The following is a 27,493-nucleotide window of genomic DNA, read 5'->3' as shown; positions in this document are numbered from 1 at the left end:
GATTCAAGCAGATATACAGGAGAAAAAAACTCCATTGAAAGCAATGAAATTGGACTTCCATGCCAAAGAAAACCACAAGAATGTCATCAAAACATGGAAATTAAATAGCACCCTATTGAACAACCAATAGATTACAGATGAAATTAAAGAAGAAATGAGGCAGTTTCTACAGTTGAATGGTAATGACAATACAACATGCCAGAATTTGCAGGACACCGTGAAAGCAGTCTTAAGAGGGAAATTTAAAGCAGTAAATAACCATATCAGGAAAACAGAACAAACACAAGTAAACAACTTAATGTTGAATCTCAAACCCTTAGCCAATCTTATCAAAAAAAGGAAAGAAGAAACTCAAATCCATGCAATTAGGAATAAAAAGGGCAAAATCACACAGACCCTGAAGAAATCCAGAAAATCATCTATATCTACTTTGAAAACGTATTCTAACAAGATGGAAAACACAGAAAAATGGACAGATTCCTAGATACATATGAATTACCAAAGCTGAATTAAGAAGATATAAAAATCCTAAATAATCCAATATCAATAAATGAAATTGAAGATGTAATTAAAAGCCTATCAACAAAGAAAAGCCTGAACCCTGACAAATTCACTGCTGAATTCTACAAGAAATTTAGAGAAGATCTATCACCACTACTTCTCAAACTCTTTGATGAAATCGAAAGGGAAGCAATGCTCCCAAATTCTTTCCTGGAAAGAAGCATTACTCTGATTCCAAAACCAGAGAAGGACCCAACTAACAAAGAGAACTACAGGCCAATCTTCCTAATGAACACTGATGCAAAAATCTTCAGTAAAATACTGGCAAACAGACTACAGCAAATCGTCAAGAAGATTGAACACCATGATCAAGTGGGATTCATTCCAGGAATGCAGAGATGGTTTGACATACATAAATCCATAAATGTAATATACCACATTAACAGAGCCAAGGACAAAAATTGTATGATCATCTCAATAGATGGAGAAAAAGCTTTTGACAAAGTCCAGCACCCATTCATTATAAAAACCCTACAAAATATTGGAACAGATGGTCTTTATCTCAGTTTGATAAAAGCCATCTACGATAAACCAACAACCAACATTATACTAAATGGACACGAACTGAAAGCTTTCACTCTAAAATCAGAAACAAGACAAGGATGTCCACTGTCTCCACTCTTATTCAACACAGTCCTGGAAATTTTAGCTGGGGCACTTAGACAACAGAAAGTAATAAAAATAATAAAGGTAGGAAAGGTAGAAGTTAAACTATTGTTACTTGAAGATGTCACGATACTCTGCTTAAAGGACCCCCATAAATCCATCAAAAGACTCCTAGATTTAATAAGCAAACTTGGTAACATAGCTGGTTACAAAGTCAACACTCAAAAATCAATAACCTTCCTGTACATGAATAACAAACACTGAGAGAGAAATCAGGGAAACAACCTTTTACAATAGCATCTGAAAAGAAAAGAAAAGAAAAGAAATACCTAGGAACCAATCTGACAAAGGATGTGAAAGACCTCTACATTGAAAACTACAACACTGAAAAAGGAGATTGAAGAGGATGTTAGAAAATGGAGAGATATTCCATGCTCTGGTAAGGAAGAACCAATAGAGTGAAAATGGCCATACTTCCAAAGCTGTTATACAGATCTAGTGCAGTCCCAATCAAAATTCCAAAAGCACATCTCACAAAATTAGAGAATCTAAAATTCATCTGGACTCAGAACAGTCCTAGAATAGCAAAGGCCATCCTGGGTAACGAAGACAAGATAGAAGATATCACGATCCCTGACCTGAAATTATACTCTAAAGTTACTGTGATAAAAGTAACTTTATCACAGTACTGGCAAAGCAAAACAGACTCAAAGATAAATGTAACAGATTAGAAGATGCAGAAACAACTATAGACACACTAAGCCACCTTGTCTTTGACAAAGGTGCCATACACATTCACTGGAAGAAAGATGGCCTCCTTAATAAATGGTGCTGGAAAAACTGCTGAAGATTAAAACTGGACACTATATGTCACCATGTACTAAGTTAAAATCAGAATGGATCAAAGATCTTAATATTAAAACAGACACATTAAATCTTCTGGAAGATAGAGTAGGTAAAATTCTTGAAGACACTGGGGTAGGCAAAGACTTTATGAATAAAACCTGAATTGCACAGGAACTGTCACAAAGAATCAACAACTGGGATCTCACCCTACTTAAAAGCTTTTGCCCAGCAAGATAAACCACCAAGAGAGTGAAGAGACAACCCACAAGATGGGAGAAAACGTTTGCCAGCAGCTCCTCAGTCAAAGGACATATAAAGAACTCAAAAAAAAAAAAAATCAGTCCTTCCAGATTTAAAGACCCAATCCAAAAATGAGCATCTGAGATGAATGCACACTTCTCAGATGAAGAAATAAAAACAGCAAATAAATACCTGAAAACATGTTCAGCATCACTGGTCATTCAAAAGATGCAGATTAAAACAACCCTGAGATTGCACCTTATCCCTGAAAGGATGGCTACTATCAAGAAATCAAGCAATAACAAATGCTGGAGGGGCTGTGGGCGAAAAGGAACCTTTCTTCACTGTTGGTGGGAATGCAGACTGGTGCAACCACTGTGGAAGTCAGTGTGGAGATCCCTCAGAGAACTAGAATTGGAGGTCCTATTCCACACAGCTATCCCCTGCTGGATACCATCCCAGAAGAATTAAAAACATCAAGCCACAGTGATACATGTGCACCATGTTTATAGCAGCACAGTTTGTAATCGCCAGACTTTGGAAACAACTCAAATCCCCACTGACTGAGGAATGGATAAAAAAGATGTGTGTGTTTTTTTTTTAATACAATGGAGTACCACTCAATCATACAGAAGAATAATCTGGAGACTTGTAAGTAAATGGATGCAATTTGAGAACCTACTCATTAGTGAGATAAAAAAAGACACATATCTAAACATTGTATTGTTTCATTAACGTGAGAAGCTGAAAGGAAAAATTATATGTATATGTATATGATAGTCATGCTACTGATTTCTTTGAGTTTATCTAAGAGAAGGTTTTGTGTGGCTATTGTTTGGATGATTGAACACAGATGCCTTGTGCTTTGGGTGAATGATCTGGGGACAATACCATTGTCCCCAGATTGCACAATACCATTGTTACCTCTGATTGACGTTTTTTGAAATTTTGTTCTATTTTCTTCTTTTTCTTAATTTTATTTATCCTTGAAATAAAATGGATTTGGAAAAAAATAAAATTTAATTTTTTTAAAAAATCAAAAAGAGAGAAAGAGAAAAAGAAAAAGCAAAACAAGGAAGGCAAACCCTCCAGGGGACACTGAGGCAGGTGTGCCCTTCCTGGCACAGGCACTTCGCCCCTAAACTGCCCTCCTGGAAGTCTCTGTCTTCTGTCTTAGCTCCTATGGGAGAGGGGCTGCAGCCATGGTGAGCACATCCAGGTGGCTCTGTCCCTTGGCTGGGTTTTCCACTTCGGGAGGACCTTGGGCTGCCCACGGCTCTCTCAAGTGGCCATGGCCATATCACTAACCCAGAAGAAGCTGCAGGATGGATTTGCTGTCTGGGCTGTAGGTGGTCTAGGATGGGGACAGCCCCAGAGGATGCTCCCCTCTGTCACATGTGAGTACCTTCTTCCCCCCCCCCCATTTCTACTAGGGATGCTTGCTCCTCACCTAGGCAGAGTGGGCCCTGGCACTTTGGTGGGGGTGCTGGGCTCTCAAGGTCTTTCTATGGTAAGCACTCAAATGAGGGGTGTCCCTATGCCCAGCCCCTTGTCCCTAGGCTGCATGTCCTCATTAACTGGTCCCCTACCTTCTCCTTCTGCCCTGAAGTCTCCTTCCTTGGGGAGCTGAGCAGCAGAAACCTGGAGTCTAATGACCACAAACTTCTCCCTCTGACACTGTCCATATCTGCTTCTGTGTAGCCTCTACTGCTTTTGCAACTCTTTCCAGAAGCCATCTCCTGACAATGGCCCAAGGCCTGGCCCCAAAGGCCAACTGTCAACCTGCTCTAGTGACGTCTACCCTCCCTAGCATCTCCCTCAAGGCCTAGGGACCCTGATTCCCCTTTTATTCGCCTGGAGTGTTTTACTGTCAGGACATTGCCACTGCTGGTCCTTTGGGGTTTAATCTGATTGGGTTCTAATTCTGTGGCCTGAAGTGCTGGGTGCTCCTTACACTGCTGCCTGCAGGTGTAGTAAGATCTTCGTGTCCCTGTGTCTGCCTCCAAGTCTTATGGTATGGATTCAAATGTCCCCCAAGTGTCATGTGTTCAGAGGTGGGACTTTTGGAAGGTTATTATGTCAGGGGTAATAACCACATTGGTGGCTTAAGCTATTGGTGAGTGTACAGCTAAACATGCTGTTAGGAGGTAGGACCAGCGAGAGGAAGGAGGTCATGAGAGGAGTCCTGGAAGAGGTCATCTTGGCCCTGGTCGTGTCCTCTCTGGGTCTCTTGTTCTGCTTACTCTGCTTCCTGCCCATCATGAGGTAGGCAGCTCTCTTCCACCGCATCCTTCCCCCAGATATTTCTGCATTCAAAAGCCAGACCATGAACTGCAACCTGTGAAACCATGAACCAAAAATCTTTCTTTCCATTGTGCATGGAGCATTTTTGAGCTGACCAATGCACAGAGGCAGCACTTCCCCCGCCGGGTGCTGAAGGCTCGTGTCTAATATCTGCTTCTCAGGAATGGTGCCGTGGTTGGGCAGATGACAGAGAAGAGCCACAGAAAGAAGTGGGAACTTTTATTAGCAGAAGTCATTGACATGGACAGGACTGATAAAAAAAAAACACAGGAGGAGTAGAAATAAAATAGATCTAAAAAGAATCTTCAATGAAACACAAGACTAGCTGCTACTTGGAGGAGAGAGAGTTTCGAGTCGTTTCTGAGAAAGCTTTGGCTGTCTGGTCCAGACCAGCCCTGCACATCAGTGTGGGGCCCTTGCGGGCAGCACCTTTGCTATAGGGGTGTAAGAAGCAGCTGCAGTGCCAGTGTCCCGCTGCCTGTCGAGAGCAATGGATGTCTGAGGCCTGGGATCAGGGTTCATTAGGCCACTATGAGCCCCTGTTGGGAGGACCTGATCCCTCATGCTTTGTGTTTGAAAATCCTCTTGACCTTGACCTTGGTTTTCCAAAAATGAAACACAGTGCAGCATTTCACCTGAACTAGCTCAGGGTCTGCTCTGAGTATAGTATCCATGCCATCCACCACGCTGGCCAGCACTGTGTAGTTCTGCAAGAACTGCAAGGAAGGTTCTGGCAGGACTGGTAAGGAAGCCAGTCCTGAGGAGGGGTGGCAGGGAGTGGAAAGAAAGCAGTGCGAGGTCTGAGAGGTGGTTTAGAGGCAGGCGAGTCCATGTGAGGGCAGGAGACCCAGACACCAGCTCTGCCAGCCAAGGGTGAGGTCACCCGAAGCATGCATGTCGGTGTGGACAGCAAGCCTTGCCTTTAAAAATGTCTAGCTAATCAGGAAAGCTCAGGTCACATGGTCCATCTGGTCCTGGTGGGCAGAGTTGGGAGGCTATCCTGGTGCAGCGTGTGCCGCCACCCTAGCCCAGCGCCACCTTCCTGGAGACCGTTTGGTAGAAGACTCCGCGGAGCAGGGCCTGGTAGTCGGGCACACGGAACAGGTGGCGCTCACCGAAGGCCACGTCATACTCGGCTGTCTTGCCGGTGACCAGCACCCGGATGTGAGGCTCGTTCACCTGGCGGCCTACCACCACCACGAAGATCTCGATGCCCGCCCGCTGTGCCTCCTGCACCGCCTTCTCTATGGCCGCTGCTGTGGCGCCCTGTGAGTTGCCATCTGAGAACAGCAGCACCCGCTTTTTGGCAGCACCTGAGGAGGTCTCCCGGTAGAAGCGTGTCACGAAGCTCAGGGCATCGTTGACATCGGTGGCGTCATTGAAGAAATCCATGCCATCCACCACGCTGGCCAGCACTGTGTAGTTCTGCAGGAACTGCAAGGCCGGCTGCCCGGGCCTCTGCTGGCCAGGGCCGCTGTACTGTACCACTGCCACGCGCACATCCACTGTGGGGTCCTCCCGGCCCGCAGATAAGAAGCGCTCAGCCAGGCGCTTGGCAAAGCGCTTGGTGACTTCGAAGTTGTGGCTGCCCACGCTGGCTGAGCCATCCAGCATGATAGTGATGTCAGCCGGGGCAGAAAATGTGACTGTGGACAGGGTGGGCAGCTGTGAGTGTCCATGGTGGAGGTGGCCCATCTGAGGCTGCCTGCAGCAGGCAGGGCCACAATCCCCCTACCCCCACTGCCCACCGTGCTACTCACTTGGGCAGGTGTAGTCCGGACACTTCTTGTCTGCAAGGAGAAGACCAGGATGTGAACCACTGTGCCCCATGCAGCAGTGCCCCATACCCCACACAACACTTTCTGCCCTGCTCCCAACCCGCTGGGGTGGGGCAGAGCCCCAGCCACTCTGAGGGTGGGGAAACTGAGGCTTCAAGCAGGAGGGCAGCCTGCACGCCAGGAGTCCTGGCCTTGCTGCTTACCTCTTGCTTATTGTCTGCCTGCAGGGTCAAGGCAGAGGGATGAGCTGCAAGAGCCCAGAGGCACGAGCAAGGCAGTGGGGGGGAGGGGCAGCAGTGCCCCTGAAGGGGGGCTCCCCAGTGCAAGGGACAGTGTGGCAGCCCACTTGGCCCACCTATGCAGATCTGCGCCGTGATGTTCTTCAGGAAGGCGTCCTCCAGCAGCTCCGCGTAGTTCTCCTTCACCAGGGAGATGCCCGGCCGGCCCTGGGGTGATAGGCCTTGGCAGGAAATGACGTTGAGCTGGTCAGAGCCCGCGACAAAGCCAAACACATCCCTGATGCCCACAGACACCACCTGAGGAGGAAGGGCAGCGGGAGTTGGTGTGGCCTTGACCCCCCCTCTGGGGGAGAAGCCCCTGCTTCTGGGCTGGCCCAGCCACCCACCTGGATGTTGGGGCCGCAGAGCACGCTGAGGGGTGTGGTGTCCCGCTGGGTGTCTGAGCGACCATCGGTGATGACCAGGGCGATGCGATCATTCTGGGTGGGTGGCAGCAGCCGGTCACGTGTGTACTGCAGTGCCTCACCCGTGAACGTGCCGCCTGCCATCCACTGCAGCTTCTTGACGGCCCTGGGGGCAGAGGGGCGGGGTGAGGCTGGGGCTGGGACTGGGGCTGGGCACCCCACCCCACCCCAGGCTGCGGGCGGTGCCCCTCACTCCTTGAAGTCCTGAGCATTCCGGATGTTGGGGCTCCGCAGGTCCACATGCTCCTGCATCTGGTTGTGGCTGTACTGCACCACGCCTGCATGCGACTGGCCAGGCTCAAACTGCATCGAGGTGCTGCTCAGCTGGGCGCTGCCCGGGCCCCACGAAGCCTCCCCTCAGGATCCCAAGCAACCCCTGGGGGAGCCCTGAGCCTCACAGAGGACAGCGCAATGTCCTGAATGGACAGCCTGGACGGACGCGCAGCCCGGCTTCTCCCCGGGCTGGCTCCATAGCCATTTTCTCACCTTGACCAGCTCATCCCGGCTTAGCCGGTCAATGACCTTGATGATGAAATCCTTGGCGATCTCGAAGTTCTGCAGGCCGATGCTCTCCGAGCTGTCCAGCACGAAGAGGATGTCGATGGGGCCACATTTGCACTCTGTGGGTGGGTAGGCGGGTGGGTTGCGGGGTCAGCCTCAGTTCCAGGCTGCATGTCCACTCAGTGACACTGGATGAAGGGGCTACTGCTTCCTGGCCCACCCCACCCTAACCCAGACCCCTGAGGACAGTGGATGAGCAGCACCAGGCTGACTCCGGCCTGGTGAGGTGGCCCTTTGGGTTACTGTGTAGAGAGAACAGGGCATGGTGTCCAGGCTGTGCAGGCCGCAGCCCCAGGGGGCATCTGCTTGTGGGCTCAGGGGTCAGCACCCTGAGGGCTCAGCTGCTGTTCTGTGCCTGCAGATGGCTTCCCTCCACCGAAGTGTCTCTGCCCGGAGGTTTGAAGTGCAGGGGCCCGGAGCACAGGGACACTCACCGCAGCAGGCTGGCAGGGAAGAAGGCTTCAGTGCGGCTGCTGCTCATGGCTGCCCGCCCCGGCCTCCCCTGGGTTCTGCCCAGCAGGCTCAGTGGCCCAGTTCTCCCCTGTGTGTGGTGCTGAGGGCCAAGGTCCTGCCTGCCCAACTGCCCACCCCCTGGGTGACCAGAGATCCTCATAGGGCGCAATGAGGGGCTGGCAAGGGCTCGTCCTCCCAGTCAGACACTCACAGCACATCTTCATGATGATGTCCAAAATCTCACACTCCTGGGGGGACAAGAGGTCAGCAGGCTCTGGGCCAGGCCTCCCTGACACCCTGGGGTCTCTACGGACTGGGGTTAGATGGGGCATCTCACATCCAGGGTGTGTGGGATCGCCCATTGGAGCCTGCCACTGAGCACAGCCCATGCACGGCCCTCACCTGCCTGTCCCCATGGCAGTGTCCCCTGCAGCCATCCCATGTTCCTATGGGCCTGTGTCCTCTGTGTCCCCCATAGTCATCCTGTGCCCTGTGGCCATCCCGTATCTCCATGGCCATGGCCTCCAGTATCATCCCATGTCCCATTGTCACCTCATGTCCCCTGTGGCCTCCAGGCCCCCCACAGCTGTCCCACAGGGGAGCCCTCATGGGCCATGGCCCTGTGGCCATGCCATGGGATGCCTTCAGACACCACTTACATCTGGTCCAGGTGGTCCCACGTGTCCTGGGGTACCCTGTCAGGGCAAGGACAGACAGGGCTGAGCAGGGTCCACCAAGGGTCAGTGACCTGTCCCAGCCAGGCTGGTCACCTCCCTCCATGGGGGCTGTGGCCACTTCCTGGATAGACGGGGATGCTGGCCTAGGGTCTGCAGCCACCCTGGGCCTGGCTTTGCTGCCCGAAGGGTCACCCTTGCTCTGGCTGCATCTCCTCCCCACCAGTCCATGGGGTGTAGTGCTTGCCTCTACCCCATGGAGTCCCCAAGTCTCCACCAGCCCCCCACCCTGTGTAGTCCCGGGGTCTGGGGGTGCAGTGTGTCACCCACCTGGGGGCCTTCTGGACCACGGTAGCCTTTTGCCCCTTTGGCCCCACGGGGTGAAATGTCATTGTTCTGCAGGGAAGCAGTGTGGAGTCACCTGTCTGCTGTCTCTGAGCAGCGTGCTGTCTCCTTCCCTCTTCAACCACACCCCCGGCCCAGGGAGCCTGGCTGACTTGGTGTCACCATGGCTCTGTCCCACTCCCCCCCCCCCCACTTACGTCCTCTCCAGGGTCCCCAGGTTCGCCTTCGTCCCCCTTGAGGCCAGGGTAGCCTTTCGTGCCCTATGGGTGACAGAGCAGGTTAGCAGCACCTGGGGGTGGTGTTAGAAGGTGCTGGACTCATGGCTGGACAGTCCCCAAGGCCTGGGGAGGGAGCCTGGGTCACAGATGAGTGAACACTGACACATGTGCATGCCACGTGTCTGCATATGTGCACGGGTGTGGGCTTGTGTGCTGCATGTCCACACACGCATGCTCAGGAATGAATGCCGACATGTGTGGTCGAGTGTGTATCTGTGCATGTGTGGACATGAACACTGTATGGGCACACATGTGTGTCCATGTGTAAATGTCCACATGCACATGCATGCTGGGAGTGTGTACAGGTGTGGCCAGGTAGAGGGGGTGGGTGTACTCACGTTCAGCCCTGGGGGGCCCCTGCTGCCAGGATAGCCCTGCGGAGGACAGGACTGGTTACATCAGGGCACGCTGCAGCTCTGGCCAAAGTCTCACCGCCCACCAGATCCCCGGGTTGAGTGCCAGGTGGCTGAGGTGGGGGGCAAGAGGGGCATGGGCATGGGGGTTCTGGAGATACTCACAGGAAAGCCAGGGAAGCCCTCGGTGCCATTTCCAGGGGGGCCATCTTCACCCTGAGAGCAGAGCAGAGTTGCTGTGGCTGGGAGCCAGTGGAGACACTGCTCCCTCCGGTGCTCCTCTCAGGCATGGCTTGCTGGAAGTGTCCTTGCCCTCAGGAGCTTCCTGTAGCCCATGCTGCTGCAGACCCGACAGACCCTCCTGCAAGAGGCTGTGCTTCCCACACTCACCCTCTCACCCATCAGTCCGGGGTCTCCAGGGGGTCCAGCGGGTCCTGGGGCTCCTCTGAGACCCTAAGGAGTGGGAGGGGTGACAGCCAAGTCCCAAACAATGTGGGGTGGGGCACAGAGCCTTTCAGGATAGGGAAAAGCTGGGAAGGGCACTGTGGCCAGTGCATTCCTCTGGGCTGGGAGGGCAGGGCAGCACTTACCTCGGGCCCTGGGGGGCCCTCGTCACCTCGGTATCCTTTAGGTCCGATGGGTCCAGCTTCACCCTGAGGGATGGAGACACAGTGGGACCCCAGGCCTCACTGCCACCCCTAGGCCTGAGCTGAGGATCCCAACACTGTCCCCCACATCCCTGGGATGGGGCACAGGAGGACCTCATCCCCAGAAGGCCTTGCTGAGCTGCCCTGATGGCACTGGGCACCAAAGCCAGGAGTGGCCAGGCAGGCCCTCTTGGATCACCACCTGCCATTCCCAGGTTGCCCTCTCTAGGATTCTCATGGGCATGGTGAGACCCTGACCCACACTTCGAACCTCACTTGCCTGAGGCTTCAGCCCCTCCTTACATCTCCCCAGCCACACAGTGATGGGACAACTCCAGAAGTGGGCAGACCACTGCCTGGTCCCCTTGCAGTGTCCCTCCTCCTGCTGCGGCCCTGGCTGTCTGTCCTGAGGCCCCATCATGACTCACAAAACCCCTGCACCCCCATGACAGCCCCAGAACCCACAATGCCCTGTGGGAAGCTGGCACCTGTGCCCCACAGCTGTGACCAGATCAGAGATCCATCCCCAGGACTGGCACTGGGCATTCAGTCCAAGAAGGCCATGCTTGGCTACACCCTCAGTGCTTCCAGCCTGCCCTTTACACCTTGTCCACAAACAGCCATGAAGTGCTGATAGTGTCATTGTCCCTGCCTAGGACGCACGGGCAGCTGGTTCCCTGGGCCGGGCCGCTTCCTACCCGCACAGCCCCGGGACTGCATCCATCCCAGCTTGGCCCCCAAGAGCAGCATTGGGGCATAAGAGAGGGTGAGAGGACAGAGGAGGCCTGTGTGCCATGGCCAGGTGAGTCTGGCAGGTGCCTCAGAGCCCTGGGCCCGAGAACTGGGCCTCACTCCTTCTGTGACATTGTTGCCTCACGAGTGAAGTCATGGCACGAAGCCACGTGGCTGCTCTCTTCCCATGGCCAGCACTTTCTACCACGCCCTGAGCAGAGCACCACAGGCTCCCTCACAGACCACTAAGAGAACGTCTCCCCAGCCGCCCCATAGTCTCACGCCCCCCCCCCCAGCCCACACGTCCTATGTGGCCCATCCTGCCCCCTGCAGCCTGGACCTTGTGCTGTCAGGAGCCCCGGAAACTGCTGCAGGATCCCATGTCCTTCTCCCCACTACTGCCTGAAGCCAGGGCTTCCCCTGGAGCCTCTCAGAGGTTGCATTCTCCTCTCCTCCCACCCACTTCTAGACCTCCCATGGGACCCTCCTGCCCCTGGAGACCCTGTTCTGCACTGGGCATCTCTCCTCCCCTCCCCTGCGTGGTTGCCAGCACCTGCACCTCACATGGTCCCGCCCCAGGCCCAAGTGCTCATTTCCACTACCCTCGGCCCCAGGGCCGAGGAGCCTTCTCCTCACTCCATCCTCCCATCCCTGTGCCCCGCCCACCTGTCTGGTCTCTGTGACTTATGCACCTTGTTTCAGAGTCCCCTCATGGGGGCCCCATAGCCTTGGGGAGCAGCCCTTGTGGGAGGGTCCCACGGGAAATGGCCCCAAGACTGCAGTGGTTCCAAGAGACTTGCCCAGCGTGGAGGGCACCCTACCGGGTCTCCGGGGATGCCGACAGGGCCTTCTCGTCCCTGGTCACCTTGGGGTCCAGCTTCGCCCTGGGGGAGGCAAGCCCGTGAGTGGAGGTCAGGTCGCAGGGCAGTCCCACAGACAGCTGCCTGTGGCCGGCAAGTGAGGTAGCTGGCAGGGAGGGACCTGGGGCTGGTGGGCCAGGGCTAGGCTGCTCCTCAACCTCCTTTCCAACCTGCCCACTCCCGGCCTGGCCAAATGAGGCCCAGGGCTGCAGCCTTGGGGACAGCTCTGTCCCGAGAGGCCTGCAGAGCTGGCAGAACTTGCCCTGAGGCCAGGGCCACTCCTGCTGCCTCCAGCTCTCTTCTGCCCCATATTGGAGAATCTGTGGCCATAGTGGCCACAGCAAGGACCCGAGTGACCTTGCTGGGACAAAATGAGGTGGCAGCAGCTGGAAGTCCGGTGGGGGTGTGAGGAGGCACCGGCGTTCTTAGACACCCTTCCTTTCTTGCTGCCACACACAGCAAAACCTCACTGTTGGATCAGCGAACAGAAAACCAAGCATCCCCTCAAGGCCAGACTGGACAAGGAGGTAAACAGGCCACCACCGAGGTGCTGCAGGTCTCTGCCTCTGGGGTCCCTGAGCAACCTGCCCCAGGTCCGAGTCAGGCCCATCGGGGTTTGACTCAGATCATCCAGGCTCTGGAAAGGAAGGAGTCTTCCTGAGCATAGGGGCTGGAAAGGTGGCCTCAGGGCAGCTGGTGAGGCAAGTAGATCAGGTCTGGGAGCTCTGGTTCCATGTGGCTGCAGGGGTGCCCACGGAAGTGTGTTGACAAGGACAAGCCAGCAGGCGAGGAGAGGCCGAACCCTGGGTCCTGGTAAGCAGGGGAGTTGTGGCCACCCAATGGCTGGTTTTGCTCCCATTGCCCCAGTTCCGGGGAGGATGGGCCAGGAACTGGGGCTTGGCCTCTGCTGGGTTGGTACTGTGGAGGTGCAGGCAGCTGGAGCCCAGGTCCCATGGGGCAACAGGGCATGGCCTGTGATCCCGACACCTGACCTGCATTGGGTCAGACTCACCGGGTCTCCTCTTGGCCCCCGCACACCTGGGGTCCCCCGAGGTCCTCTCTCTCCAGGGCCACCCTGTGTGCAGAGGATCCACATGCAGCTATGGCCAGGGAGAATTTGGGGCCGGGCAGGGGTTGCACTCGGGCCTCCTGGTGCCACTATGGAAGCCAGGCCTTCATGTTCCCCGGGTGCCACCCGGTGCCCCAAACAGACCCACAGTCCAGGTTGGGTGGCTTTCTCAGTGGCTCTGTGATGGGGACAGCAGCTCAGCCCGACTCACCCTCTCTCCGGGAGGGCCATCTGGGCCCGCGTTCCCCTGGAAGAGGAACAGACACCAGCTTCAGTTTGGGCACCAGCCCATGTGGCCTGGGAGGGACAAATGCCTCACTCACCTCATCGCCAGCCTCGCCTTTTTCTCCTGGGGGACCAGGATCTCCAGGCTCACCCTGTGGGCAACAAGAATCACTGAGTGGCCCCACCGAGCCCCAAGTCTACAGGGCTGCTGCCTAATGGCCTCACCTCATCCTAATGGCCTCACCTCATCTCCTGCTGGTCCTGAGCTCCCAGGCCTTCCTGGCTCTCCAATGGCTCCAGCTTCTCCCTAGGGCAGGTCAGGGGTCACATGGGCTGTGGTGCAGCCATGGGGTCACACTGGGGCCAAGGGACCCCATGCCCACAGTCCTCACTAGACCTCAGGCCACTCTGACCACAGCCACATGAATCCTGGGTCTCCCAGGACCCCAACATCCTCAGTCACACAGGAGCACCTCGGCTTCATTGGGACCCCAAGGGACCACCCCAAACCCGGGGCCAAACACCAAGCCCCAGAGTCAGGCCCTGAGGGCAGTGAGCAGGTCTGAGGCCAGGTCCCAAAGTCCATGGCTGGACCTCTGACAGCTCTGTGGGGCAGAGCCCAACTCCTTCTTCCTGGCACTTCCTGCCCTCCCAGAAGCCCCAGATAACACCCGAGGTAGCTCAGCCACATTCTTCGGCCTGCTGGCAGCCAGCAGCCCCCTGGTCCCTTGGTCCTGGCTCTAGACAGGGATCTGGTGAGGCCTGGCTGTGGGTGTGCAGTGGCTGTTTCATCCTAGCTCTGAGCAGCAAGTGGCTGGGCCCTTGGGGTCAGAGGTGACTGGAAGCCCCAGACCTAGCCACTCCCTGCCTGCCCCACAGGAGCCTGCCATGGGGACCTGGCCCCCAGGAGCACCAGAGCCTGGATTCCAGGATGGGAAGACCCTCTTGAAGCCTCTTGCAGCTCACCTTTGCTCCCTTCAGTCCGAAGGCACCTGCATCACCTTTGGGCCCTGGGGGTCCTTGGACTCCCTGGTGAGAGGACACAGGGTCAGGCCCCAGTGGGCAGAGGCCCCAAGGGCCTCCAATAGTCACTCCCTGGCCGACAGGAAGGGCCAGAGTCATATTCCTGAAACCTGTGAAGGCCCCCAAACCAAGGACAGAAGTGACTTACGTCGAATCCTGGAGAACCCTTGCAGCCTGGCAGGCCTGGGTACCCTGTCTCTCCCTGGAAGAGAAGGGCAGGGACAGGACAGGTGACCAGGGTGGTTAGTGCAGGCAGCCGCCAGGCTCTGCCCCTCACATTTTCAGGGGAAGCCTCGCCCCAGAACCTGGATCTCAACTGGGCAGCTGGGAGTCCACCAAGGCCCAATGGGACCTGGGGCTGGGCAGCAAATAGCATGGGAGACATCTCCCTGACACTTCAGTGTCACTGCTGGCCCCCCCAGCCGCCCTGGGTTACCTTCATGCCGTCTAGCCCGTCGATGCCACGCTTGCCCTTCTCTCCCTGTGAGGCACCAAGACAAAAGGAAGGTCAGATGAAGGTGGGTGAGGTCAGGCTGTTTGAGGGAATGCCACTCTCACCCCACACTCACCTTGTAGCCCTTGGGTCCCCTGGAACCCTGTGGAGACAGGAAGGGAGGGTGAGGGTGGGAGTGGGAGTTAGTCCTACCTCACAGCAATGCTGCCAGGGCCCGGGGACACAAAGCTGCCCCAAATCCAAGGGCGTCCACCCTGCTAAGGATCCAGACTGGATGTGGGGGCCGAAGCCTTGCTGAGCTGAGGGTGCCCTCAGCCCTCAGGGGTGCCCCTGTGGGACTGATAGTGCTATGCAGTGCCTACTGGCCCCAGGGGCCCATCCCTGGGTATGAGGTAGAAGTGAGGATCTGCCCAGCCGTCCTCCAGATGGAAGTCCCAGCAGCATCCAGCGGGGAGAAGCGTACCTTCTCCCCACGGCTCCCCTTCTCTCCCTAAAAACAGAATGGATTGGGAGAGTGGGTGTCATGGCTGTGGGGTTACGTACCCACGTCATAGAACCCATGGACTGCCGTGGGGCAGGGGACACACACCTTCATGCCCTGGTACCCAACAGGTCCAAGGTCCCCGGGTCGTCCCTGGAACAGAGGAGAAGATGATCAGACACCTGCATCCTCCCCTCAGCCTCTCCTTGCTGTAGCCCAGGCCTGGTAGGCTGGAGAGACACAGAGCAACCTGGGCAGGGGCTTGCAGTGAGGGTTCCTGTGCCTGAGGGTACCCAGAGATGGCCCAGGGAGGGATAGGTGATAGGACGGGTGGGGGACAGGCAACTGAAGGGGATTAGTGGCAGTGGGGAGGAGATTTGATAGGTCTGTCCAGGTTCAAAGCAGAGATCGGACCCTGGTTCCAGCCCCTCCCCGATGGAGGCATGGCCTGGTGACCCTGAAGCCAGCCCTGACTCTGGAGGTTTCTCAGCACCCACTCTGGGTGTTGGGCACTCACGGGGTCTCCAGCTTCTCCTTTCTCTCCAGGGAGGCCTGGCTTTCCACGTTCTCCCTAGAGGCAGAACAGATAGGTCAGGGCAATTCTGTCCATTTCCAGAAAGGAGGGACGGGACCCTGCTTGCACACAAATAAAGATGTGCAGAGCCTGTGGCTTCAGGCCTGGCCTGGGCTCTGGAACTCTCACCCGCACATCCTTGGCCAGCACGTCCTCACCCTGAGACTACTTGGCCCCCCTCAGACAGAGCACTCCTCTGCCCCTGATCCTCAGGGCCATGCAGCTCTGCCATCAGGATCTGGGGACCCTGAGCCCCCACCTCCGTCATCCTATGTAGGCCCTACATTTCACATCCCAACACTTAGGCAGTCTGCTCCCCAGACTCAAGCAGGCACCAAGGAGAGCTTGGGCCTTGGGGGACCATGGTCCCTGGTCGGTGTGCTGGGTCTTGGAATCCCAACTCAGGCCAGGCCATGGCCCACACCTGGCCAAAGCTCTGCCACCACAGGACTTCCTGCTGGTATTCAGGACCATGCACCCAGGACTATAGCCCATGTGTCCCCATGAACAGAGCTAGGGTGGCCATTCACCTCATAACCAGGGTCGCCCCGGGGCCCTGGAGGTCCTCTGGCAGCCTGCAAGACATGAGGGACATCAGCCCTGACCCAGGCAGAGGGCGTGGGCTGAGGTGGGGAGGGCAGTGGCCACACTCACCTGGCACTCGAAGGAGCAGCACTATGGGGAAGAAGAGAGGTGGTCAGATATAGAAGGTGAGACATGCCTGGACATACCTGGACACGCTATCACATGTGTGCACAGGACAGGTGCCCAGATGTGTACTGGGCCTGCTCCCACACACATCTGGGATATGCAGGGACACGCTCCCACATGTATGCACTGGGACCCACTCCCACACATGCAGCACCTAGACACTTCTCATACATGAACACAGGACACATGCCCAGGCGCACTGCCACACATGTGCACAGGACATGTGCTCGGACACTCCCACCTTTGTGCACAGGACACAGGTGTGCCCTGAAGGACATGCACGCCTTCAGGGGCACCGCCCTCAGGGGCGCCTGCCTGGCTCCCGAACAGGCCCTGCAGGCAGGCGAGCAGCCTTACCACTTGCTCCACGTTGTTTTTCTGCAATAAGAGAGAAGCCAAGTCACTCCCCCTGGAGGACACGAGGGCCCCACCCCGCGGCGTCGGTGGTGCTCACAATCATATCCACGATGGTCTCGATGGTCTGGGTGATGGTCTCCTCGGCGTCAGGGTTCTGCCCCCAGTCTGCAGCTGTGAAGTTGCGCCGGTAGGTGTGGTCAGTGGCAATGATGCTCAGGCGTGGCTCCTGGGTGCAGGTGGGTTAGGGTTAGAGTGAGTGGGGCCAGGGCAGTGACCCCCTTTCCTACAGTGCAGGGTCAGCCTGCACCCCGGGCATGGGAGGGCAGCACTTACTAGGTGATCAGGTGTGATGGCCACAGAGAAGACCTTGATGCCCAGGTGCTTGGCCTCGTTCACGGCATCCTCCAGGCCCCCACATGGCTCCTTGTAGCCCTCCAAGGGGTGCCCATCTGTCACCACAATCAGGTACTTGTTCTCCTTGAGGTGGGAGCCCCTGGGGAGCAGCAATGTGAGACCCTCCCTGTGTCTCTCCTGAGGCCTGGCAGCACAGAGACCCCCAGAGCCAGAGGTGAGGGCACCAGGAGAGAGCCTAAGCCAGCTCTGTGCAGCACTGGCCTCCCTGCCACATCGGGGAGCAGTTCCTTCCTAGAAGTAAGGTGCTTGGCAGGCATGAGGACCAGGGAGGGGTGGGGATAGTGCCACTCACCCCACCAGCAGCTCCTCCAGCCCCTTCTTGATGGCACAGTCTGTGTAGGTGCCCTTGCCGAAGTACTTGATGGCATCCACGTTGGTCTTGAGTTCGTCGCGGCCGGCAGGCATGCGTGTGAGCCCGTGGATGATCTCCACCTCGTCGCTGTAGTGCAGTGCACCTGCGTTCCACACCAGGTTTCGGTCGCAGCGGTAGTACCTGCGGGGCCGGCCAGCGGGCACTTGTGAGGATGTACTGACTGCCCGCACTCACCTGCACAGAGGCCCAACCTGGGTGAGGCCAGCATAACAGGCATGACTAGGCATCCTGGGCCCTTAGGGACTTAAGCCAGGGCAGGAAGCCAACTCAAAAGGACCTGGGTCCCCCAGGTAGGGTCCCAGTGGCTCTGCTGGGGCCCAGTCCAGCCCTGGGCATCTCCAGAGACAGTACAGCAGACCACTCTACCCCATTACACAGGTGGTAAACAGGAGCCTGAGTTAAGGCACAGAGGACACCCTGAGGGGGTGCCCGGCCACACGGCTGCTCAGCTTCTCCTTCCCCAGCCCCCATTCACACTGCCTTCCCCTTCCCGTGGATCTGGGGCTGCCAATCACAGAGGTACCCTGTTAGGGGTCCCAGCCCAGACCAACAGTTTATACTGGTCCCACAGGTGCCCTTGACTCCCATGGCCCCTTCTGATGGGCAGGAAGTTTGGCCTGGGTCAGCCAGCCAGTGGGGTCAAGGGCCAGTGGGGTGAGGGGACCCAGAGAGGGGCCTGTGCTGGTGGAACTCCCTCCCCATCGCAGAGATGTTGCAGGCCCAGGGACCTCCTGCCCTTGGCCTCCCAGCTCCTATCTCAGCCCCCAGCCAGCGTCCAGTGCTGCGAATCCACAGACAGGCAGAGTGAGGGAGTGAGAGGGCACAGTGGCTTTGCCTACACCCAGGAAATGCCTGGTGATCACAGATTTGGGGGTGGCTGGGGTTACTAGGCCCTGGGTTGGAGACACTGGGAGAAAGGGCACTGGGTCTCAGTAGAGGCCCTGATATCGTGTGGGCAGCAGGCAGGGCTGGACTGGCTGGTCAGGGACCCAGGCCCTGTGCACAACTACAACTGGGCCCAACTCCCTAAGCACCAGAATGCTCAGGAGCACGGCAGCTCTGTGTGGGGGATGCTCATGCGTACATCTCAGCAATGCCCTGTCCTCAGCCACGCAGCACCTGGAACCTGCCGCCTTTTTGTCCTTCCCCTGGGCCTCTGACTGGTGGATGTGAGTGAAGGTTGGGCAGCCCCTCTGCCTGCTGGTCCCTGGGCCAGAGATATGGCCAGGCTGGGCCACTACCTGTCTCTCAGGTTGTCGATGAAGCGCTTGGTGAAGCTCTTGACCTTGTCCACCAGGGCCCCATAGGGCTTCAGTCGCAAAGCCACACTCTCAGAGGTGTCCAGCACGAAGAACAGGTCCACCGGGCAGTCTGAGCCAAGGCATCCCGTGAGCTGTGCCTCCTGATACAGGAACCCTCCACCTTCCCAGGGCGGCTCCGGCTAACCCCACAGCCCAGCACCCAGCTGTATGAAAGGTGACCACAGCTGGACATGGAGAGGATGAGACCCCACCTGGCCTGCAACCCCCAGCCCCCAACCTTGAAGGACAGCATTTTGGGACCACACTGGACAGAGAAGATAGATGGCTTATCCTTCTGTGTCCAAGCTGGTTGTAAAACCACTAAGGGCATAGCCGTCAGCAAGATGGACGCAAAGGTCACCCTGTTTCTAGGCAGGCAAGGAGTAGGGAAGTGGGCAGCATTTGCCCATCATGACACTGTCCTTGGAGCAGAGGAAAATGGCCCAGACCACAGCTCTCAGTTCCCCCTCCACATGGTCCCCCTGTGTCTCCCAGCCTAGTGTCCCCCAGAAGCAAGCAGTGAGAGCAGCACAGGCCTGGCTGGTGGGCCAGGAGGGAGGAGACAACCAGCGTTGGGCTGTGTCCAGCCCCAGCTTCCCCCCCCAGCCTGGACAACAGCAAGGAGCGGCAGCCCAGTACTCACCTTGGAAGGCGATGGCCTTCGAAGCTATCTGGTTGTCCTGTGTGGCCACCCAGCAGGCCTGCAGCAGCAGGGGCAGCAGGACACCTGCCAACCTCATGTCACCGGCCGGCCTGGGTCACCGTTGAGGAGGCCAGAGGGACGCAGGGAGAGAGAGAGAAGCTGCCTCCTTCCTCACTGCAGTTACAGCCAGGCTGGGAGGCTGGGAGGCAGGGAGGGCGGGGCGGAGGGCGGGCGCCCAGGAGGCTGAGTCACCGCCTGCATCCATCCCCTCCCCGGCCTGGAAGCCAGAAGCCCCTCTGCCCAGGCAGGAGCGGAGTCTGCTTCCCAGGGCTTTGTGGGACGCTGAGGACCACCACTCCCACCCACAGTGGAGAAAGTGAGGTGCCTGGAAAGGACTCCTGACCAAAGGGAGTCCTGTGAGGCAGTTTTGGTCATCTCTCTCCAAAGATCCCTGTCCCCAGCTAACTGCCCACTTCCTCTGCTCCACTCGCTCAGAGGCCTGGTTACTTTTTCTGGGGATATTTCTTCACAGTTTAGTCACATACAGAGTGTGGAAGATCACTTTTGAATGTTACTGTGGTACACGGAGTTGAGCAGCACTGGATAGGAGCGTGTGTGCACACGTGTGGGCACGTGTATGTGTGCATGCATGTGTACATATGTGGGTATGTGTGTGCAGAGACTCCAGTGATGGGGAGAGCAGAGGAAGACAGATAGAACCTTGCCCCAGAGAAGATTCCAGAAAAGTGCCAGAGCTGTTGACACTTGCCCCGTATCAGCCAAAAAAGTTGTTAACTATCAAAAGCAGGGTGGATGTATCCATAGGGCTGCTATTGAAGAAACCCTTTAGAAAACAGGCTCACTCACACCCCCCAGCTGCAGCCTGAGAGTTGCCCATCCTCCTCCCCACTCCCACGTGCTGTTGCTATGGCCGTTGTCTCCCTGCCTCTGCTTCAACAGATGCCACGTGGTGCCGTACAGCTGCGGCTCCCATGCAGCGTGGACCTGGAGCCGCCTGCAGGACACGGACTCCAGCCAGCTCTGACCTAGGCCACCTCCTTTACAGGCTGGGACCGGAGGGGATCTGAGTGTGAGGCCTTTGGTCCAGAGAGTATGATGCGTCGTGATGTGCAGAGACAAAGCGGGGGCCTCCGGGCCTGTTCCTGGCCTGCTGGGCAGGTGCTTGGGGAGGACGGTGTGGAGGCGGCACTGCCATGGCCCACCTGGGCACACACGGCTGCCCGCCTTGCCTAGCCAAGAAGGGTGTGCAGAGTGGAACATGCTCCTGGAGCAGATAGAGCCACAGCCTGGAGCTCCCTAAGCCAGGGCCCTGGGCACCCAGGGGGCATTGGGCTCCTGAAGCTATCCCTGGCCTCAGATGTCTTTGAGGGTGCGGCTGGACTAGAGAGAATGCAGAGGGCCCAAGTCCTTGTCACCTGCTAGTGTGCTGTCTGCCCACCCTGAGCATGCCCTCCCTCCCCTGCTGCTCTGCCTCACTCTAACCCTCCCTCCTGTCCTCATAGCTGCCCCTGGAGCACTGCAGGGCCACCTGGGCTGGTCCAGCGGTCTCTGGTGGAACATCTGGGCCCCTCAATCCCATCCACATCCTGGTTGCCCTCGGCCCTGGACCTGGGTCCTGGTGCAGATGGACCCCGGCCTCTGGAGAACAGGGCTGGGATGGGCGTGAGACAGCCCTGCAGCCCAGCCCTGTGTGCACACAAGTGTGCATGGGTCCTTCCTTATGTGCATGTGTTCCCGTGTGTGTCTGTGTATCTGTGGGAGGGACTGCAAGCCCACTGTGTCCTGCAACCTGTAACCAGGGCTTTCTCATCTCGGATACCTCTGTAGAGAGGGCTCAGAACTCAGTGGCCAGGTGCACAGCAGGAACCCAGGTGATGCCAGCGGGAAGGGTGGGGCCTGACCCTCAGATGTGTTCCTAGTCCCAGCTGGTGGCAGGTAGGAAGGAAACCCAGACTCTGGGACCAGATCTGCACCCTGACCTGCTAAAGGTAGGTAAGGTAAGGGAGGTAAGGAAGGTAAGGACCCCTACCTCTGGCTCTTGGGCACCTGAGCGCACAGTGGATAGGAACAGATGGGCCAGTTCGGTCAGGACGCCCAGCTTTCTGGTGGCTCCCCGCAGCCCCCCACTGCCCTTGTCCTCCTCTCCCTTCCATCCCCCACCCTTCTCCCCAGTCTCCTTGTCCTCCTCTTTCTCCTTTCTCCTCCTTTCCCAGGGTCTTTGGGAGGAGACAGCTGTCCTCCAAGGGGAGATGGACAGGGTGAGGAGGAGCGAGGCTGGCCAGTCTCAGACTGCAGTGTGTGCTGCCCTTAAATGCCCCAGCCTCCCCTTGCCACGTTGGTTGTGTTTCATACATCAGTTAAAATCATTTCTGAAAGACTCCCCCCACCCCTACACCGTGCTCCAAGAACCCTGATGGCTCCAGGTGAGGATGACAAGGGCTCTGCCAGGCAGGGGTCTCTGTCTGGGGTCCTCCCTAGGGGACAGCAGGGCCTTGACTGAGGAAGGAAGTGTGTTTGCCCAGGACAGCAGGGATGCTGTGAGGTGTCACTGTCCTGGCCACACAGAACCTGGAGCAGGACTCAGAGCTCCCACCTCAGGTAGGTAGGTGCCCTACCTGTCCTAAAGCCTCTGTGCTGTCCACAGAGATTCCCACTGAGCCCCATGTTATGCCAGGACTTGGGGGACTGACACCCAGTATGGTGCCCATGACCCTTCTGGACCTGCCTGGTCTTCCTGCTCTTCTGAGTGGCTCAGGAGCCCCTCAGAGGATACCCCTCTGGTCACCTGCCTGGCACCTCACCTGAACTCCACAGGGAGGTGTGTGTGGAATCTGGGACCAGGGCTGAGTCCCTGGAGCCACACAGGCAGTAGGTCACTGCCCAGGGCCTGTCTGGGCCCAAGGTCTAAGGTGGACCTCTCTTCAGCCGTTGGGAAAACTGCATCAGGTCAACCTGCTCCAAGGTTTGTGGCTGAGGAATGACCAGAGGAGCAGGCCCCGGCTACTGAGCACATACAACCCTGACCTCGGAGCTGTCCGTCGGCCCCCTAAAACGCACCCCTGGAGTCTCTGGCTCACACACCACACCTTCTTCCTGCAGGCAGGCTCAGCTTGCTCCCAGTCACCCTTCCTGCTGTCTCACAGTGAGTTGAGTTTGCCCTGGAGAGATCTGCCCCAGGTCTCCCTGGGGCAAGAGGAGAGACGTCCTGGGAATTTCCACAGGCCTTTGGAAAGGGTGTGGTGACGGCTGAGCCTGTGTGAGAGGAAACCGAATCCAGGAGACAGGACAGGGTAGCCCTGGGGCCCAAAGGGCCCACCCTTGTCCACAGAGATTCCGGAGTGTCTGCTCCTCCCTGGGTGTGGGTAGGAAAGGCACCATCCTTATGGACACCAAAGGCCCAAGCCTGCCTCGCATCTGATGGACAAAGACATTTTTGATGCTTTTTCCTGCCTTGAGTGCCAGTGGGTTTCCTCCCAACTTACATGATTCATTAAGGAAAATCATGTTTTCCCAGGACGGCACACAGTATCCATGGTGACCTCCCCCCAGACATGGGGTTGGCATGGATGTTGACAGCAGGGCGCTCATTGCAGGAGTCCTCTCCCAAACATCAGTCTCCATGGTCCGCTCCCATGGGTCCCTGTGGTCTGGCCCAGGGCCAGGCTTGGCCGAGGTCTGCTGGGCACTGGAACAGTGTAGCTCCTGTCTCTCTGCCCCTTTTGTAGCCTGAAAATTGAGTCACCTAGTGGGTAGTAGCTGGGCGTTAACCCAAATCTGAGGTTGGGCAGGGCAGCCACCTGGGCAGCCTCCTGGGCTGCCTGACCCACAAAGTGCATTGAGCAAATGGTGCACGGGGTGTGGAGTAGTGGCCTGATGCTGTCTTCTGCAGGGACTCCCTTTTGTTCTTAGCTGGCAGTGGGTCATAGTACTGGTGACAAAAGCAGAGTTGGGGACAGTTGCCAACCAAAGGTGGGGTCACAGGACTGGCTGGAGGCAAAAGGATTCTGGAGCCCAGCACTCTGCCTGCAGTGAGGGAAGGCTGCTGGGTTGCTGGTGCCTGCTGTGGTTGCGGGGTGGATGCTGATACAGGTGACACCCAGACTGTGCAGGAGGGGACAAGGCTGTGTCAGCCAGTAGGTGCAGGCTCCCTGCCAGGAGGGGCTCCCAGCCTGTGCCGGGGGCACAGAATTGAAGTTCTCCAGGCATCATCTGTGATATCCTGCGGTTCACACCAGGGGGCTGTTGGGTCCCAGGTTGCAGAGCCACAGCCCTCAGGTGGCTTGGGTGTGCCCAGGGCCAGAGGCTGTGCCAGGCCTTGCTGAGGACATCAGTAGGGAAGTGTGCAGGAAGGCTGCTGGGCTTGTGTGGGGGCATTCCTGGGTTCTGGTGCAGTCCGCCCCTCCTGGGCTGGATCCCTGTCCAGTCACTCATGCATGAGGGTGGAGACATTGGCAGCCACTGCCTCCTCCTCAGCTGGACAAGCTGAGGGGTCCTATCTGGCCAGCAGCTTCCTGGCCTCCACGTAGCCTGATTTGCTTTGTTCTCCTGACTGAAAGCTGAGGGATAAATTTCCAGTGAGAATCAGACAAGGAGACTGGCTGGCGTCACTGTTGGAAAGACATGGCAGAAGCAGCTGTAGTGTGTGTGGGGCACCTGGGGACCCTTGAAGGCCACAGCAGGGGAGCAGCCCCCAGGCTCAAGATGGTTGCTCTGCCTGCGAGCTCTGAGGCTGATTGGGGCCCCTGTGTCTTGGGAGCTCTCCTGGCATTGGGAACCAGAACCAACTGGGCAACACCTTCTCTCCCCCCAAACCCCCTCAATGTAGCCATGGGGCTCGAGCACCCTCCTCAAGCCCTAGGGGATCTTAGGTCAACACAAAGCCCACCCTCATACGATCCTGGGAATGTGACCCTTGCATCCCCTGAGACCCATGGTCAACTTCCCCGGGTACCTAGGACCAAGGCCAAGGCTGGACACATGTGTCTCACTGGAACGTCCCATGTGGAAGCTGGCACTGTGGACACTGTGAAGATCGCAGGCAGAGGCATGCATGGCCTGGACCAGAGCACCCTCCCTGTTCTTCTCTGCAGTGGTCAGGGGACACATGGCATCAAGGACCACATGACAGACTTCAGGAGTGGCCCTGGTCATGGCTGGGGCCCTGGGAAGAAGCCATATGCGGTAGGTGGGCTGGCCACATCTTCTTCCCTACCAAAGGCCTCTTATAAGTTCCTGGAATCCAAGGAAGTGGACAATGTCCACTTCCTTGTCCTGGGTGGGCAGGGTCTCATGAAGGAAGGCCAGGGTGTGGTCAGGGGTATCCAGGGGTGTTGAGAACCTGACTTAAGGAGAAGGACCAGGAATGCAGGGTCCCCAGGAAAGCCCACGGTGGGGACAGGGCACCAGGGGCAACAGGAAGACTCACTTAGACCATAGTCATCCACAGTACCCCAGGACACCCTCAGAGGCAAGATGGCTGGGCAGGGGCACTTCATGTCCCTACGCCTTATCACGGGACCTGACCTGCATACCAGCTGGGACATGAGCCTGGAGAGCTGTGGATCGGAAGGAAAGGGGTTAATACTTCCCGTTACTCACCTCATGCTGGCCTCTGGTTCCTTGGAAAGAGCAAACATCTGGCAGTGATGTTTCCTGCTGCTGGGCCTGGGGAGAAGCCTGGCCTCTCTCCACAGAGCCAAGCTGAAGGAGGGCTGCAGCTGGTGGGGGCGGGGGGGGGGGGAACTTCCCAGGAAATGATAGCCATCATCAGCTGGACACCTGGACACCCAAGCTCATCCAAGGGTCCCGAGGGTGTGGGGATTGCGCCCAGCATTCCTGGTAATGAGAGTCACTTCCTGTCTTGCTGATGGGGCGGTCGTGGGTGGAGCAGGGCTGGAGCTGGACGTGGGGACAGAGCTGGACATGAACAAGGAGTTGGACAGTGCAGACTTCCAGGCCCCAGGCATCCTTGGCCCACGTGCTGCCCGTTGCCAGCCTGGCTGTGCTGCCAGACCTGACCTCCTCCTGGAGGCAGACATTCTGTGGCCAAGGACATGTGTATGGAATGCCACTCTCTCGGCCTTGTTGGGGGACATGGTCATGGGCCGAGGGTTCCTTTGACCACAACCCACGAGGCCCTGTGCACCCTAGTCGCCTCGGTTCTTTGTGGAACTGGGCCTGGATGCAGGGCCTGGTGTGAGCTCGGCCAGCACTGTCCGCTAAGCTGGGCCCCAGCCCTGTTTACTTTTACATTCTGAGACAGGGTCTTGCCAAGTGGCCTGCTGACCCCAAACTGGCCATCCTCCTGCTGCAGCCTGTGAGTCATGGGCCACAGGTACCCCCATGCCTGCCACTGCCTCATTTCTAAAGAGAAGGCCCCACAGACCAGAGGCACCCTTGTCCCCTTGGGTGCCAGAGAGAAGGGAGGGTCCTATCCTTCAGCAAGGAGCCAAGTACAGCCACCGGACCTAGCCACTGTGCCCAGCCCTCAGAGGGTTCTGCCCAGCACACAGTGTCTGCAGGGGCAGCTCAGGCCTCAGGCCCTAGTGGAGAAGCCATGGCATCCAGTCTGCTGCACCCAAGCTCACAGGACTGGTGCCATGGGCACCTTCCTGTCATGTGACTCCAGGCCAGGGACAGGTTCTCCTGAGAACTCCTGGGAAAAACCCCACTCATTGGCAGGACTGGAGGTGGAGCCATGATTAGCAGTGTGGGGTGCAGCTCCTCGGAGACTGAGGACCCTCCCACCTTAGCCTCAGTGTAGGCGTGCAGCTTGCATCCCATGTTCTCAGGGACTTCCCTGATCCACACTGCCCTTCCCTCTGCCATTTCATCACACCCACAGTTCGGGGGGAATGCAGCTATTCCTGGGAAAGCAGCCAGGCCTCGGGGGAGCCAGGACTACTTCAAGATTCTCCACTAGAAATTTTCTGAGGGTACAGGAAATTGAATCCAGGAGCTTGGCACCACTATGCCCCTAACCCTTTTCATTTTTCATTTTGAGACAGGATCTTGCTAAATTGCTAAATTGGTCAGGTTGGACTCAACTTTGCAGCTGTCCTGCCTCAGCCTCCCAGAGTGCTGAGATTACAGGCATGCACCACCACATCCAGCACAGAGCTGCTCTTGAAGAGAATTGTAGATGTGCCCCTGGGTTCCCTAGGATTGGGACTTGTAGAGAGCCAGGCACCATCACCTTGATCCTGGACAAATCTGAGGCCCCTGGGGTGCTGGCCCAGCCTGCTTGGGGCCCAAAGGGAGGCCCCCCGGGCACCACGCCTCAGTGCCCCCAGCTGCAGGGAAGCAGAGACCCCATGAAGACCTTGGGGGCTGCTTCCTGCAAGCACAGGGAGCTGCAAACTGGGCTTGGGGATGGAGGTGAGAAACTCTCTTGGGGCCAATTGAGGGCTACGGACCCTGCTGTCCAGGGCCCCAGCTTGGCAGAAGGTGGGGGTCTAAAGGAATCCTGCAGTGAGGCGGGTGGGTGATGACCTTAATGATGGTGTTGAGGTGAGTGGTGGGCAGGCTTTAGCACCTCCTCCCCAGAGACAGCCACCAGCAAGATGCCATCCCTGCCCCCACCAGCCTGCTGGGTGCCCAGCCCAGCATGGATTGGGGTATTCAGGGGTCACCAAAGGGCATAGGGCAAGATAAGGAGTGTGGGGGCCCCATTCTGTTTCTTTTCCCAAGGGCTGTGGGCTCTGTTCCCCCACCCCAGTGTCCTTTCCCTCCCCAAGAGCCCTGTTGCGTCAGGAATCAGGCTGAGCTGCAGGCTTGGAGCGCCCTCTGCTGCCCTCCTGGGGGATTGTGCCAAAGAGTCCGGAGGCCCTCAGGCAAGGAGGCCTGATCACCTCCCTTAGCCCTTGTGCCCGCCCAGCACCTGAACCCACTTGTGCCCAGCAGAGCG

At 57.3% G+C, this 27,493-nt stretch overlaps 1 protein-coding gene across 1 annotated transcript; it reads right to left on the bottom strand.

Annotated features, from left to right (window-relative positions):
- Positions 1 to 4,761: 4,761 nt before the first annotated feature.
- Positions 4,762 to 19,776, bottom strand: Col6a1 (collagen type VI alpha 1 chain). The gene is made up of 35 exons (XM_063224670.1): positions 19,567 to 19,776; positions 18,864 to 18,993; positions 17,542 to 17,742; positions 17,169 to 17,328; positions 16,933 to 17,061; positions 16,836 to 16,856; positions 16,422 to 16,442; positions 16,298 to 16,342; positions 15,711 to 15,764; positions 15,302 to 15,346; positions 15,176 to 15,202; positions 14,828 to 14,854; positions 14,695 to 14,739; positions 14,407 to 14,460; positions 14,202 to 14,264; positions 13,480 to 13,542; positions 13,334 to 13,387; positions 13,222 to 13,257; positions 12,954 to 13,016; positions 11,903 to 11,965; positions 10,293 to 10,355; positions 10,093 to 10,155; positions 9,868 to 9,918; positions 9,688 to 9,723; positions 9,269 to 9,331; positions 9,057 to 9,122; positions 8,712 to 8,747; positions 8,264 to 8,300; positions 8,034 to 8,042; positions 7,525 to 7,658; positions 7,232 to 7,341; positions 6,961 to 7,144; positions 6,691 to 6,871; positions 6,318 to 6,347; positions 4,762 to 6,203 (listed from the first exon to the last, which is right to left on the bottom strand). The coding sequence occupies exons 1-35, from the start codon at positions 19,661 to 19,663 to the stop codon at positions 5,581 to 5,583; spliced, it is 3,084 nt and encodes a 1,027-aa protein (XP_063080740.1). The 5' UTR covers positions 19,664 to 19,776; the 3' UTR covers positions 4,762 to 5,580.
- Positions 19,777 to 27,493: the final 7,717 nt, after the last annotated feature.

The sequence above is a fragment of the Cavia porcellus genome, unplaced genomic scaffold (assembly GCF_034190915.1).
Source record: "Cavia porcellus strain 051 isolate PalLab524CR breed Dunkin Hartley unplaced genomic scaffold, mCavPor4.1 scaffold_15, whole genome shotgun sequence".
In the NCBI taxonomy this organism is placed as follows: Eukaryota; Metazoa; Chordata; class Mammalia; order Rodentia; family Caviidae; genus Cavia; species Cavia porcellus.
Note: the sequence above shows the minus strand (reverse complement) of the source record. Positions and strands in the feature narration are given on the sequence as shown.